Source organism: Aythya marila (genome assembly GCF_965140915.1).
Source record: "Aythya marila genome assembly, chromosome: 9".
NCBI classification, from domain to species: Eukaryota; Metazoa; Chordata; class Aves; order Anseriformes; family Anatidae; genus Aythya; species Aythya marila.
In genome coordinates, this window is record NC_139050.1 from 11,062,394 (window position 1) to 11,078,291 (window position 15,898).

Here is a 15,898-nt window from a genome sequence, read left to right on the forward strand (position 1 = left end):
ACTCCTCAGCATGCCCAGGGAGTTCAAGGAAAATCACTTGGTTTTCCAGCTGGGAAGACCCAGTAAATGCTTTAATCAGATAAATCTGGTTCAGGAGCAGCTGCCTGCAGCTCCCTCGGCAGCTTGTCCACAGTGAGGGCAAATATTCCTACATGGGGCAAGTTTGGCTGAGCAAGAAAGCTGGCGGCTTCTGTACATGGCGAGGAAAGAACAAATGAAAACAATGATTTGGGGTCGTAAAGGCCTTTTCTTTTTTAATACTAAAGTAAAAAATATAAACAACCAACAAAACAAAACAAAATCCAGCATGCAGAAAAAAAGCAAAAAAGCTAAGTCTATACTGAGATGTGGGGGAAAATCTGTCAGAAAGACTGCATATTTAATTTTAAAGGGGACAGTGTTTCTCTTTGCACAACTGAAGTGGTCTCCTTTCAGAACAAATCCTTAAAACAAGTCCTCCACTAGTACAGATGGAAGAGTCAGCACTGGCATCCACTGGTTTCCCCAGGTGGCAGTGGGGACCAGAGTCCCACCGGAGAAAGGACCAGGACCCTCTGCTGGATGGAAGATCTTCCGCTCTCTCCTCATGGTGGTCACCTCTGCTGACTGGCAGCCCCAGTGCTGACCATTCTCCCTCCACCTCTGAAGGCCAAACTCCAAGGAAATGTTCGGCTCTACCCGTGATACCTCCACAACGTGAAACTACCCAAGGAACTATCAGTGTTTAGCCAAAACAAATGTGCCTGTGAAAAACTTAAAACTGTTCTAAGTGGGACGAAAACCTGTTGCAGAAATCTATCAAAATGGCTACTTTGGAGTGTTCAGACTCTTTTTTGCTCTCTCTTTTGCTTATCCCTCAGTACCCTCCACTATGCTCATAAACCCTTTCTTGAGTTCTTATGTCTCTTTCTTCAGCCCCTTTAAATCAATATCCTTTCTTGTGGATAGGCTGGAAGGGGCAGTGTCCCACCAAGGATTTAATCTTCACATTATTTGGGGAAGAATTAACACAAGAAAGTCCCGATGTTAATATGGAGTTACACATCTAGTGCTCCCTGGGATTCCTGCTCCAAATGCAACTCTAATTAATTCTAAATGAGAAATTCTTCTGGTTTCATCAACGATGACATCTGCAGGAACACCAGTCACACACAGGTTTTCAGCTACTACAGCAAATGTCTAGCATAGGAATAACAATGGATTATATATATCCCCCAGTGAGATCTGAAGAAATAAATACACTTTGGTATCACGGGTTATAGAAAATGTCTAAGTAACATAAATCAGATTAAATATCACAGCAGATCAGCACTGTAGTACCACCAGCAAAGCAAAGGTGTGTCTGAGTAGAAATAGTGCCCAGGGAGGAAAAATGCCATGACTACATGGTCTGTATGCATTGGCCATCACCAAAGGGACATGACTTCATTTTCATTCAATACACCACAAAATAATACAGGAGATTTTCAGATTATAATTTCTGCTTTTCACAATGTTTTTGGTTTAGCTTCTTGATTTGTTAAGGCTTTTTTGTATACAATCTCAGTATGTGTTTTTCAATCACAGACATCCAAAGTGACCACAAATGTAACAGGACCATTACTAAATGGGAATTGAAAACTTTTAGGTGAATTAGAAAATGGCACAAGGCAGAATCCTGGTCCTGGCTATCAGAGTTTATATGTAAAATATGAAGAAACTGTTCTACTCTGAAAGCATAGAGACATTACTTTTGCTATAGGCATGCTGAGAGAGAGCATGCCAGCAGTCAGCCAAATAAAACCAATGTGGTTAGGATACCACCTCCAAGTGGGGGAAAAACAATAGAAAACACAACCCTATTTACATACTTCTTTGTTTGTGTATACTTGTTTCTAAACTGTAAAATGTTCTGTAAAATACAGCACACCTCAAGCTCAGAAAGTCTACTAGACATAGTCATATTTTGAAGGGTACGAGCGTCCTCCGTCCTCGCTTCGAGGAGCTTCTTCATACCCTTGTCCTTTCCTAGTCTTCGTTTCAGGTTCGTACCCCGAACCAACCTTATAGGGCCCAGTTCTGTAGGAGATGTTCCGCCCCGATGCATTGTAGGACACTGCCTTGTAACTGGAAGAGACATGAGAGATGGCATCAGATGCTGCAGGCTCTGTGACTCCCCTGTACTGCACCCTGTGTTCCTGTTTGCTGTTGGGTTTTGGGAAACTCTGTACTGTCGTAACTTGGAGTCGCTGAATATGCTAAGCGCCAACCACCTGCAGACAGGCTACAAGTCTCTCTCACGTTTTTTCATAAACCTATCCTTTCTTTCCTGTGAGTAAATCACTGGCTGAGTGAAGGACCTCCCAAGGTCTTTCCTGAGCTTTCTTTTCTTACAGATAAAAGAAACCATTTCCCTCATCAGCTCCTCATAAGACTTGTTAATCATGATAACTTTTGCAATGGGGTCATTATGCCTACACCTGTCTTGTGGTGTACTGGCTGCATGCTATCTTGCCACCCAAGGCCTCACGCAATACCTTCCTGTGTCCACCACAGACAGACTTACCGGGATTCTTCTGGAATCATTCCTCTGCAAGCAAGGCACATCATTATGCCTCCTACGAGGGCCAGGCCGCCTGCCACCCAACCAACAAAGAGGGCTGAGCCAAAAGTGTACCTACAAAACAGTGATGTGCATGGTTACTGCTTTGACCATGCTCCAGGGTGTTTCTTCATTGACATCCCACTCAATTTGCTCAGACTAATTATCTTTATCTCCAGTGCAGATAGGAATGAGGTTCATTGAATCTTCCAAGTCATGGGACCAGAGTAATATGCACCCATAGTTTGTGTTTCCTTCAGCTGCAGCATGCTCTGGCCCTGAGGAAATCTGCACCATGGAGCATTCTGAGCTGAACAACCACCTACCTGTTCTGGACATTCTGCATTCCCTGGTACATGTTGGTTGTGGACATCCAGAAGTTTGTGACCAGCATGTTGGCAAATACAGACACTCCGGTGATGGCACACAGACCTGAGATCAGACAGAAGGGTTGACTGAGACCCATGTAATACAAGCGATCACCTTGGGCCTTGAGGAAACACCTTACAGCTTGGGTGAGACACTGCTTTTTGTCCTGACATGGCACCTTATGGAGAAGTGGGGACCCACTGTGTGTTTGCATTTCTGCCACAATTTCTACATATTTACATTCTAGCAGCAAGAATAAAACTTTATACTTCAAAATCCCAAGTCCTACCAGCAGAAATGCCTGTGACCAGATGTGATGAAGACTGATCCAGTAATCAATTTCCGGTAAACACAATGATTTGCATATGGAAGACACAACACCACCCACTTACCTGCAACAATAAACATGATGCCAGAGGTAAGAGTCATGTTGGCTTTTGCAGAATCCTCCATGTTGCCGATACGAATGCATTTCAGAGCAAAAATGCACACAAAAAGGCCAAGGATGCCCAGAACAATACCCACGATCATGAGGGCCCTCACAGCCTGGAACATTGCTGCAAAACAAATTAAGAGCCACAATGAGCAAATGAATTGAGATTTGACAGAGCCTGGGAAGTTTTTAAAGACTGTTTATATATAAAAATAATATATATATATATATATATTATTTAAAAAAAAAAAAAAAAAAGTTTAATATGCTGAAAGCAAAGACCATCCCATGGAAAACGGGCACCACATCTACTCTCAGCATGATTTGGGATGCCTCTGGAAATGCAGCTGTTTGTCTCAACTTCCCAAAGAGTTGGATGGTTTAAACAACTTCTTCTTGGAAATGTCCATGGGCATTAGTCATGATTTATTCATCTGAAATTGATGGAAAGGGGTTGGTATACAGCTGGGGCAAGTGTGAATCAGGCTTGCGTGGCCTTCTCTATTGCTACTCCAAATAAAGCAGTTCAGCTGATTGCATTTGCATTGAAAAATGTTTCATAGGAGTGGAAAAATCATGAATTTCTAATGTGAGAAAGTTAAAATAAAGCCTAAATTATCCGAAGATACTGATATTCCTACTCATTCTCACTGTGATAATGGATATTTAACATTGCAGGAATATATCAGGTCCTTAATTTAAATATTGCGGGATCCCCAAGCGATAGTGTTAGAAATACCACAATTTTCTACCTGCATTTCAAAGTGGAATAGAAACCTTCTTTTCTTCATTTAATTTGTAAGGATTTGCTCATTTTATCTCTCTGTATTTATGTGCGTCGCTGCTGCACCTCTAACTTACATCACACTAATGCTCTGTTGTTGTTTGGCTGATCTGTTTTTTTTTAAAAATGGAATTTTTCCATAACTGAACTGATTTGAGAAAGATTTTTTTTCCCCAGACAACAATGAGCACAGAGAGCTCCACCCAGCTATCCCTGGTATTCCAACCACTCTGTGACACCAAACGGAATTCTGTATGTTCCTCCTTTATAATAAAAACACCTGTAACAGGACAAGAGAAAATCACCTTGACCAATGCTGCACATAGACCAAGGGACAGCAACAAGACTTCAGCAACGACCTCCCCGGCATGTCCTTTGATTGCTTATTTGTAATATTAGACTTGTATACACCCATCCATGTTAATTAATAGGACACGCAAATGCCCTCCTCTGAATTTATTGAGCATTTTGCCATCAGGGTGGGGTTGCTTGGTTGGAGGCAAGCTGTGATGCTGGTGGGAGCTGAACACTGCTGTCCATCAGGCAGCAAAACCCCTCCAGGCTCCTCCTGGCTTAAGTAGAAAAGTAGGGGGAAAAGCAAAGGGGAACACGCACCTTTTAAAATATAGAAGTGAAGGGAAAAGCCTGGGCATTTGAACGCCAAGATGATTTTCTAATAAGGGCACATATCCAGTCTTGCTTACAGCCTGATACTCCCCACCCTGGCAGAGATAGGAAGGCAGCAGCGCTGGCAGGACATTGGGAGGACGTTGTCAGAAGTATTTCAAAGGCTGTTGTGACTTGGCCAGGACACTTTGAAGCCTCTTTTTGCCCTGCCATGAGCTCTCACAGCCCTGCGTTTGGCTTTGATGCCTCCCTGTGCATGACACTCGGGGAAGATGACAAGAGCTTGTGAGTGATTGAGAGCGACAGGCAACATATCCCACAGCCCCAGCGGCTGTGGTAACTCTGCCCATCATCCCTTTTACTGGGCTGACCCAGGGAAGGGAAGGGAGCCGTTTACAAGCACTCCCAAGGACAGCAAGGTGTATGGAGCCTGACCAGAACCACATTGGAACCACAATGCCTGGACAAACAGCCATTTGCCATCCCACAAGCTGGGACTACATCACCTTCTCCCATCTGGCAGTCCCACTGGGGCTGCTGCTCTTATGACTCAATTTGCCCTTATCAGCTGATAACAAGTGCTAACGAGCCTGGGATTTTCAATCTCCCATTCATCAGCCCCCAGGTGCGAGCTCACTAGTTATTATTCATCCGAGAACAAGAAGCTGGCGGATATGCCTTATCAGCCCTCAAAAGGTGTTCGTGCAGCACCTGATGCAAAGCAGAGAGCTGTAAAGAGAAGAAAATCACAATACTCATTTGTCTTTACAATCACTAAAGTTTCTTTCTAACTGCTTGGTTTCAGGAGGGGCAACAGAGGCCGATAAGGCAGCATAAGACACTAGGGATCCTGATGGCAGGTCCTTGTAGCCTTCAGGGTCTGCCTCTGGGACAGTCCTTTGTTCCTGGGATGTTTTCTACAGACCTTCTGGTCCCTATGTGCCATCACTAGGGTGGTCCAAGCCCTTCAGGAATAGGTGATCCAAAGCCAAGACCTCACCAGGATATCGTGGGCTCCCAGGAAAGATGTTACCAGGGCTTTGAGTGCCCGTGAAAGGGCACAATGGGCAGGCCAAGCCAAACATCTCCTGCAGACACCGGACTTCTGCTAGAGCACTGAAGTCCGAGTGTGATGGATCTACACTGAAAAGCAGCAATTTGCCACCATCAGAAAGGTAGAGAAGGGACACACGGCAGGGCACAACAAAGTGCAAAGCAATCAGCAGTCACTCCTCTCTGCAGGATGTCAGTGCCACGGGGTTCATTTATGCATTGTTTCTGCAAAAGGATGGCAAGGAAAAGAAAGTGCTCTCAGGTCTGCTGTGGCATTAAGACCCCTTCACCAGGATCCTGGGACCAAAAGTGAGAGCACTGCAGTATGAAGTGAATTCTGGCATCCATCAGAAGTCCTCTGAAGAGAGCTGCTTTTCAAAGGCAGTGACCTCCTCTAGCAGGAAGGAGTGGAAGGTTGCAGACAAACAAAGCAGGAGGCTGAGGAAAATAATTGTACCAGGAGAACTAGCTACCATGCTGCCCTGTAGTTGAAGCCAAGCACAGAAACTACCTGCCTGTCTTTGCATGTGTATTTTGCATGGGATACAATAGCTGTGCTCTTACTTGTGCATATATGATTGCTCGTTTTGCACACACACGATTTCCATACAAAGGGTTTGTCTGCCAGAAAACAGTATCAATGCACATCACCAAAATAAATAAATAAATAAATAAATAAATAAATAAATAAATAAATAAATAAACAAAAGTCTGAAATTTTGAATCAATTTGCATTACTACATTTTTTCAGTCCGAAGTGGAACTGGAGAGCTGTCTTTCCCCCCAGTGTTACTGTGAGTAGTGAAAGGTGATAACAAAGCAGCAAAGCAAAGCAACTTAAAGTCATCCAAACTAACACCTCCAGCATTTCTGTTACTAATACAAAATACAAAGGTGAAAATGTAAGTTTATGATGAGTGTGATCAATGGAATATGGAAAGTTTAGAGGAAAACACTTTTTTTTTTTTTTAGTTAACTAAATTGAAGCTAGAGCATTCCTTCTCTATGTTTTAAGGTCAGCATCAACTAAATGGGCAGATAAAGAGAATAAAACTGACAGAATATCTATGACACAACAGAAATTGTCTGTGAATGCCTTGCACATTTCTTTGTTGCTTTATCACTTAAAAATAAAATGAAAAGTAGAACCTTGATAATGATAAATCAGCATCGAAGTAATCCTTGCCTCAATGCTCTTTTAAAGCACAACCACATACAGGCAGCATTATTATGATATGTAAATGTAGAGATCAACATGTGCATGTATGGTTTAATAAATATATTTTTTCTGCCAAATGAAATGAGCAATAAGTCACCTGACAATCCCAAGGCTGGAGCCCTAGAAACACATTTATTCCATCACAACCCTCAGGATGGTCACAGCCTGTTCTCAAAAGGCAAAAACCGCACGCCAGCATCCTGGTCTTCAACACAACATTTGCCCCTTCCTTGCAGCAGGGGAGAAGGGTGGGCATGCGTGAGGGTACGGGCTGGGAGACTGCCTTGTACTTTCTTCTGCACCAGATGCAAAAGGTCTGCATGCAGTGGTGCTTGCTTGCACCTAGCTGCAACATTTCCCCAAGAGTGAAAAAGGCGCTCAGAACTGTATTTGGTGCTTGGTGGCAGGGCATGGTGCCATAGGGCACAGGGAGGCACGGGGAGCCAGGCTGGCTGCCCCCTTCCCATGGCTCCAGATAGCTCAGGAACACTGGAATACCCTCGCATGCAGGAAGGTGGGAAAAGCTGCTCCTTTTGTACCTGACACCGTGGAAATCACAAGCAAACAAGTAAGTAAAACCCCTCTGCAACCTACTGCTGCAACCACTAAAACTCCACTGTGACTGAGCACACCCTTCCCCTCCTCGCCCTGCCCACACTGCTCAGAGGAAGATTTTTTCCATTGCAGAAAAGATCTGTATTTTATGGGAAAAATAATACAATTGTTTTCAGCAGAAACCACAATTCTAATAACAACACAATAACCGCATGCAGCTGTTTTCCTTGGGCTCTGATCCAAAGGGGCAGAGTATCTGGAGGTCCAAGCATCCTCACTCTCCTCACATCAGTAACGGAGCTGAGCCCCATGGCACTCATCCAGAGATCACCTACACATGCTCCAAGTTGTGGTCTGCACCAAGTGAAGGTATTATTTTGGTAACAAATACGTGCATATTTTTATGCCCGTGCACCGAGAAGCCTGGAAATTTTATTCCTTGCAATATGCTTTAAAATTGCTGCTCCTGTTTGTGGGTGCAGAGCTACAGGAGAGCTCCTGGGTTAAACCTGGTGCATCTTTTGCCCTACCTGGCAGCCCAAGAATGGTGAAATACGGCCGGCACTCTGTAAAGCCTGAGCTCTGCCGCACGCAGCTCCTCCACAGTCCCTGATACTGGAAGACGGCTGTGACCGGGTTGTCATACAAGTCCTGCGTGCTCCACATATCCATGGCAGTGGACACCATGCACCCTGCAACCCCCAGCGACGAGACGATGAACCCCATCACTTGGCAGATGGTGGTGGACATGGTGTCTCCCCCAGCAAGAGGAGGTGAGACAGCCCCGGGAAGCCACAGACCTAATGGGAGCACCGAAGTCCTCCCGACTGAGCCACCAGAAACGCAGCAACCCTTATCAGATGCTTTCCATTGAGCGGTGTGTTTGCACAAAGTGTTTTTGCAAGATAGTCCGGTTTCACTCTCGCTGGGTCGGTTTGTGCTGGCAGGGCCCGAGATATGAGCTTTTGTCCTTTAGAAGTGCTTGTCCTTCCCGGGCTAAGCGGCCACGCTCGGTCAAGTGTTGGGCAACTCACTCAGAGCTCACACCAGCCCCTGCTGAAACCCTTCTCTGCCCATCGGGCTCCTGCTGCGTGCTTGGCACAGCGTAAGCATGCTGAGAGGGGCAGGGGGAAAGAGCATGTTCCCAGGAGAGCTCAGCATCCACAGCTCACCGCCTCCTTGGCTCTCTGCTTATGCAACGTGGGAGTAAATCTGCCAGTGGGCCAAGATGGGGACACCTCCATGCCCTGATGTCCCTGTGGGCTGTAAAAGAGGTGTGGAGGTGGATAGGGACACCAGTGGTGAGCTTGGTGGGTGGCATGGGGCCTCCACCACAGACAGGGGCATCGCTGCTCCTTGCAGCCTCCTGGGGCATCACCGAGGTCACCTCAAATGCTCATGAGCCCCCAGATTACCCAGCAATGCTCCCCCAGCCCTGTTCTCCTCCAACCCACATCCCTATCACCTATCACGTGGCCCCACCAAAACCCATGTGGGGGACAGGGACCATTCAGAAAGTGCCTTTTTGCAGGTGCTTGTCTGCATTAGGTAGGGCAGTGGTCCTGGAAAATGGGGCAGGGGATATAAAAATTAGGAAATGAATTATCTCTTGGCACAGCGGAGTAGTGCTAGGCTCAGGGGAGTAATATAAATCCGCCGTGATGCTCTGCTGATGGAGCACAGTGAGATACAAGGACCTTCCAGACTTCACACTCATCCCTTCTGATCCAAGACCCTGCTCCAAGAGATTTAGTTCAGCCCTGACCTAGAAACAAATTCTTGCTTTATCCAGCCCAGCTCCATGGCACCATCCCTCTCCATATGAATGCCTGGTCAAGACAGTGTGAAAGCTACAAGGAAAGGAGGAGAAGCTGATTTCTGCGGATGGATGATTTACAGTGGGGTTGTTACACATTGGCTATTCCTTCTGGAGAACCCATGGCACCCCTTTTGCTTTTGGGACTGTGCAGAGGGCTGGTGGGCATCAGGCAGAAATGCTTTTGCACTGCAGTCTGGTAGGTCTTGTTATTGCAGCCAAAGACAATTCACATCTTGTGTACGGATCACAGCCATCAAAGCCCTCCAGGGCCAGGCACAAGATGTCTTTGCTTCCAACAGCTTTATTCAAATTTAGTCATTTCCACTGGCAAGTTTACATCAGGGGAAGGGGTAACTCCAACATATCTAAAGGTCAGAAGTAGCCAGCAAAAGAAATAATGTGACCAAAACCCATGGAAGTGAGCCCTCGAGAACAAGAGATGATAGGAGCTGCTCATCCTCAGTGAGGAAGAAGACGCACTCACAAACATCAAACATACCTCATCTGGGGTAATTCATTGTGAAAAGTAAGGGCTGAGGAGGACCTGGAAGCTGGGAGGACAACAAGGGCTAGAATAAGCAATGTAGCCAGCTCCCCATCCTGACCTTTATGGCCCCACAGCCTGTGGCAGATGGGGGCAGGGGAAGGAGTTGCCGAAATGTCCCCATTCCCGAGCATCACTCCAGAAGGGCTGGTTGTGTCCAAGCCTGATGCTGCCCAGCAGGTCCAAAGGACTCCCCTCCTTCTTGCCACCAAGTGCCAAGAGGCCACATCTCTTTTTTTCCAGGCTAGACCACTTCTAGCCATGTCCCAGGGACTGGTGTTCCTCCGGGACATCACTCCTACTCCCAAGGCTGGTGTCACCCCGCAGGGTTTGCGTGCAATGGCTTGCAGAGGTGAACACACACACAAATGGACCCCAGGGCTGGTCACAGCTAAAAATAACCCCTTGGGGAAAATATATGTAGGGATAGTAGAGTGAAATGCAAAGGACAAACACTTTCTTCCCATTTTTTTCCCAAGAAGAACCTCCATCCAGCTTGCTGGTGGCGGTGGCCCTGCACTCTGGGTCCCTGTGTTTGCTTTGCTGGGAGGGGAGCACCCACTCCTTCCTCTGAGCCCTTCTGCTGGTTTCAGCTGCCTGCAGCTGGAGCGGCTTTTCCAGCCAGCAAGGCTTGGGCAATGAGGGTCATTCTGAGTCCCAAGCTGAGCAACAAATGAACCCTCAGCCATGCTCAGCACCCCAGGCATTGCTGTATTTGAAGGATTTTTAACTTTTGGAGAGGTTTTTATTTGCTCATCGCTGGGCATATTGCTTCAGGTGCTATCCAGCCATCCCAGCATTACCTGCTTGCCTTTTCTCATGCTCTGATCCGCATCATGTTTGTAGACATGGGACTCAAAGTCCCCACAAGTACCTTCCTTGGTGGCTGTTTGTAGCAAAGTTATGGAGAAAAAAAGAAAAAAAAAGAAAAAAACACAAACCTGTTTCCATCCCAATCCTTCCTCCAGCCTATTTTCTCTGCCTTTCTGAAATGTTCTTATTTTAAACCCAAATACAGTGTGCTTGTTGTTAATGGTTGCTTCTGAGCAACACACGATAGGGAAAAAATACATTTCCCTTTGCAAAAAAAAGAACTCTTCAAACCATTTTCCCAGCACCCAGTCCAATAATAGATGATGACCTGGAGGTTTTATCTGAACTTCTGGCTCAGTGCACAACCTGAAAAATCATTGGGTGGTGGGCAGCTGTAGAGCATGTCTCAGTGTCTTTACTACCACCTGATATCCACCTCCAGTCACTCCTGGTGGTTGTCTACGTCCCAGGGTGGCTGCAAGGTAGGGGACCTCTCCCCAGGTATGGACCTGTCATTCAGTCTCCACCAAGGAGGTGGAATTTTGGGGCCAGAGGGCTCGCCCTGCTGCATGGTGATGCTGAACCAAATCAGAGGAAGGGGCACGATGTGGCACATCTCTCGCGAAGACCAAGCTGCCCCACCAAGAAGCAGAGAATGGGGCTGCTCCGCTCTCCTAGGCATACCAAATGAGGAAAAGGAAAGGTACTTTGTGACCACTCCCCTCTGCAACCTTTATTTCAGCTCATTCTTGCTTTATCTACCCAGGCGTCAGCTCTGTATTATCTCAAAACCGTTCGCTGGTCCCATTGCAACTCCTGAATGTTATCACTGCCTCTCCCATAAAAATCACCTACAGCTCATGTTGACTTTAAAATTTGCAAATATAACTCACACCCTGGCAGTCAGTTCCAGCTTGTTCAGGCCGAAATAAAGCAAACCCACCCTTTTCTTTCTGTCCCGCCATTGCTATGATGACTTCAACCTCCCGAAATATGTGGCCCACAGGTCCATAGCATGAGAAGAGCCGCCCAGCCTTTCTGAACCTTGGCGTGGAAAGGGGTAGTGGCAGCACCCCATCACATCTCAGGCATCCTCTATCTCTCTGGTCTTCAGGTGGTCAAGACAGGTTTTGGAGGTCCCTCAGCAGAGCTGACATGAATGGAGATGCATCCTTCCCCACAAGCCTCTGAGCTGTAGCTCAGCCCCGACACAGCAATTAGCAGTCCCCCTCCTTATGAGCATCCAGCAGAAATGCTGTTTCCTTGGCTAGTGGGCTGCCCAATCTCAAAACACAAAACAAAACAAAACAAAACAAAACTATCCAGAAACACAGAGCAAGGTTTTTCCTAGGACTATGCCAAAAAATGTGAGTTGGTTGTACATAAAAAAAATAGAAATAAAGTAATAAAAATAAAATAAAATAAAATAAAATAAAATAAAATAAAATAAAATAAAATAAAATAAAATAAAATAAAATAAAATAATAATAATAATAATAATAATAATAATAATAATAATAATAATAGCTACTTTTTAGAATTTCATTAATAGACTGGAAAAAAAAAAAAAACGAGGTAACAAAAGACCCTTCATAGCCTAGAGTTCATGACAAGTCCAAGCAAACTCCTAGAGGATGCAAATACCCTGTCACATAAGCTTGCGTGGCCACTGAAAGTTACCAGCTACAGAAGTTTAACAGGATGCTTTCAGACTCAAAGTTTGCTGTTGGAAAATCTGAAATATTCTTATTTTTTAAGTCACCAGCCTTTTGTTACAGAGCTGAGAGATATCTCTGCTGCCTTTCTGGGAGGGTCAAAAGGGATTTTGTCTCAAGAACAAAATGCCCTTTCAGAAATGGCTGAACAGCTGTAGCTGAAGATGACTGGAAAAAAAAAGAGACCAAAATAGAAAAGAGGAAGATTACTGCTGACATTATCGTAGGTTAACAAACTTGCAAGCAACTGAAGAACTGTCATTTTTGCGGAAAGTGTGACTTCTGCAATAGGTGAAATGATCACCTTCATCAGTGCTCAGCTACCTCTGTTTCTCTATTATTTGTATGTTCAAATTGAGATCGTGTCCTCCAGACAGTCACGGTATGGTCTGCCCACACACCAAAACAAGCAGCAAAAATAATAAGAGAAAGCAAAATCAGAACAAACAGTCTTAGATCTCAAGTGACACATTTCACCAGAGACTGACTGTTTATAGCCGAGCAGTGAGGGGGAAAGACATAAAGTACCTGTTATTTCTCATTTTCATCTATTATCTTGATTTTTCCTCAATCTATTTGAAATTAAAATTCCCAACTAAATTGAAGATAGATGATGGGCAAGGCAAGTTTAATCTTTGCTGTGGGAGCAAGGGATTGAAAAAAAAAATCCTCAGAAACCCAAACTTCGCTGATGTACTCAGGTCACCTCGCTGCTTTGCTGGAGTCCTATTATTTTTATTCACTCCGGCACTATTGTTCCCAATATAAATTGCCATTGTCAGAATAATAAATAGGGGTTTATAATGGAAATGCTGACAAACCATTAACTATGGTGCGGTTTGCAAGGGGGGTTTAATGGAGATCAAGGTGCAGCACGGTTAGAATAAATGTTGCGACAATCTGCTTAAATAATTTCTTTGCAAATTAATAATTTCATTTTTAGCATCACTTTGTGCCCCCCTCTGGCTGGGATGCAGCTGCCCTGCAGCGGCAGCGGGTGGGATGAGATGCCCGTAGGAGCAGATGAATACAAGAATGGAGCCTAGAGGCCCGGAGCTTATTTTTGCACCAGCTTCTCCAGAGACTGGCAGTGCCAAATGATATATAACAGAGAGGAAAGGGGGGGCGCATGGAGTGACTTGAGAAAAAGAGCAAGCCCTGCTCATTAAAAAGAAAGGAAAAATCCACCTCGCTTTGTAGGGCAGTGCTGATAGCACTGGCCGCAGAAATCAGCTTGTCAGGACACAAGGACATGAATATTCACATAGTCACACACCAGAAGTGAAGACAATGACCCCTCACCAACTTTGGGGGTTTTTACTGCAACTTCAGGAGTGTCAGGATCCCACCCACCTTTATTTTTAAAAGTTGTGTTTTGTTATATATATATATTTTAATCTCTCTTTGGTTGTGCAATAAACCCAGCAATTCACCCAGTAGCTCTGTTGAACCTGTAAGGTGAGCGGCTCATTGGAAATCTAAACATTTAGGAGAGGATTTGGGAGGGACAGAGACATCTCCAGCAACCAGTTGGATAAATGCAGGAAATCCACCCCCCAGACTGATTGCTGTGCATTTGCATTTTAGGAAATTAATGCCCACCCTACAGCCAGCACTCTGGGGGCTGGGACCTGCAAAAAGGGCAGTAATCATGCACTGCAGTGCTGAGATTTTTGAAGGTATTGCACAGCAACAAGAAGACCCCAAATCTCAAGGATTCTCCAATTTCTGCAAAGATTAAAGTAGTTCCTGGAGATGAACACTTGAAAAGTTCAATTGTTCCTTCTCTAGAGTTACATTCTCCATAATTACATTCTCCATAATTTTAAGCTTTCAGAGCTGATGAACTGAAGAAGTTCTTCAGTGTGTGGTGGGAGAGTGTGTGTGGGTGTAACTTAAGACTACATGGGGAGAGGATTTGCGTTTTACACCTCTATTTGTTCCTTGCAAGGCAACTTTAATCTTTATGCATATAAGCAATTGGCATGCTGGAGTCGAGTTTTTCCAACCTGTCCTGCCCCTTGCTGCATGCATTTTCCCCTGGGAAGAAGCCTCAGCTTTGACAACAGTGATAGCATGAATCCAAGCCCTGCTCTAACATCCCCTTTTGGATGTTGTCCATAGTTCACCTGCTGCAACTCATGGCTTTTGCCAGGGACCTCACAACAGGATGCCTAGGCAGGATCAGCACCATGTCTTTCTATCAAAATGCATGCCTGCACCCACAACAAGGTGTGAACACATGGGGCCATCCACAGCCACAGAAAGCCATGGATCAAGCAAGTGGAAGATGCTCATGGGCATCCCTGGCACCTGGCACCAGAGGTGGGTGAATTTCTCTTTTGGAAATGTCATTTGGCAGAAGTTCTGCAATATCTGCTGGTATAATTGGCTTCTTCCCTCTGTTCTTGTGTTGCAGCACAGAGGGTAGATGGATGGAATAACCTAAGTGCCCCTCTCCTCAGTGTATTAAGGCAAGAAGGAAATCTCGATATTCCTGTTGCGACCTAATTGTTCACAGCCCTGGATACTCTGGGCTCAACCAGGACAGAAATGACACCCGTGGAAGGAAAAACTGGAACTGAAGGTAAATTAGGGGTGAGCTGAACAGTGACTTATCCTCTTTGAAAAGGATCTTCTCAGACACCAGGAACATTAGTGGTTCTGGTGGGAAGCCACATGCACCATGCAGCTGGCATGCGAGTGTACACCCAGGTCAGTCCTAGGTGCCTTTCCAGGACAACAGCTCAGCTACCTCATGCATAATAACAAGTTCTGCTGAACCCCAGCTTGGTTGTGGGAGCTGAGGTGCCTCCAAGAGCCCTGTCCTCCAAACCAGGTCCCTCATGGCTAAAAGGTGGGTTCCCCGCTCTGCACCAACAATTCCCCATCACCATCGATCACCCACGGCACCACTTGGGATGCAGCATGGCCACAGCGCTGCCCTCCCAGCCCTCGCCAGCAGCAGTCCCTACCTGGCAGCCCCAGGATGGTGAAGTAGCCGCGGCACTCGGTGAAGCCAGAGCTCTCCCGGACACACGTGCGCCACAGGCCCTGGTAGTTGAACACGGCCGTCACTGGGTTGTTGTACAGGTCCTGGGTGCTCCACTGGTCCATGCATGTCGACGCGATGATGCCTCCTATTCCTAAAGCGGACACCACGAAGCCCATGGACTGGCATATTGTGACGGACATGGTGCTGGCGGCTCGCTGGGCAGGCCCTCGGCGCGCACAAGCCTCCACAAGCTGGCTCTGGGGCACGCCGCCAGGGCAGACGGGACTTTTAGCTGGAGGCACAGCCTACGTCATGGACGGGAGTCAAGAGAGGTCTGGCCTGCGCCATACAAACCTACCCTTTCCCTTTATCTGTTTCGGTGAGATAATTT

The 15,898-nt window shown here is 45.9% G+C and overlaps 1 protein-coding gene across 1 annotated transcript; it reads right to left on the reverse strand.

Annotated features, from left to right (window-relative positions):
* Positions 1-233: 233 nt before the first annotated feature.
* Positions 234-8,522, reverse strand: CLDN18 (claudin 18). The gene is made up of 5 exons (XM_082766728.1): positions 8,152-8,522; positions 3,343-3,507; positions 2,908-3,013; positions 2,546-2,656; positions 234-2,106 (listed from the first exon to the last, which is right to left on the reverse strand). The coding sequence occupies exons 1-5, from the start codon at positions 8,369-8,371 to the stop codon at positions 1,929-1,931; spliced, it is 780 nt and encodes a 259-aa protein (XP_082622854.1). The 5' UTR covers positions 8,372-8,522; the 3' UTR covers positions 234-1,928.
* Positions 8,523-15,898: the final 7,376 nt, after the last annotated feature.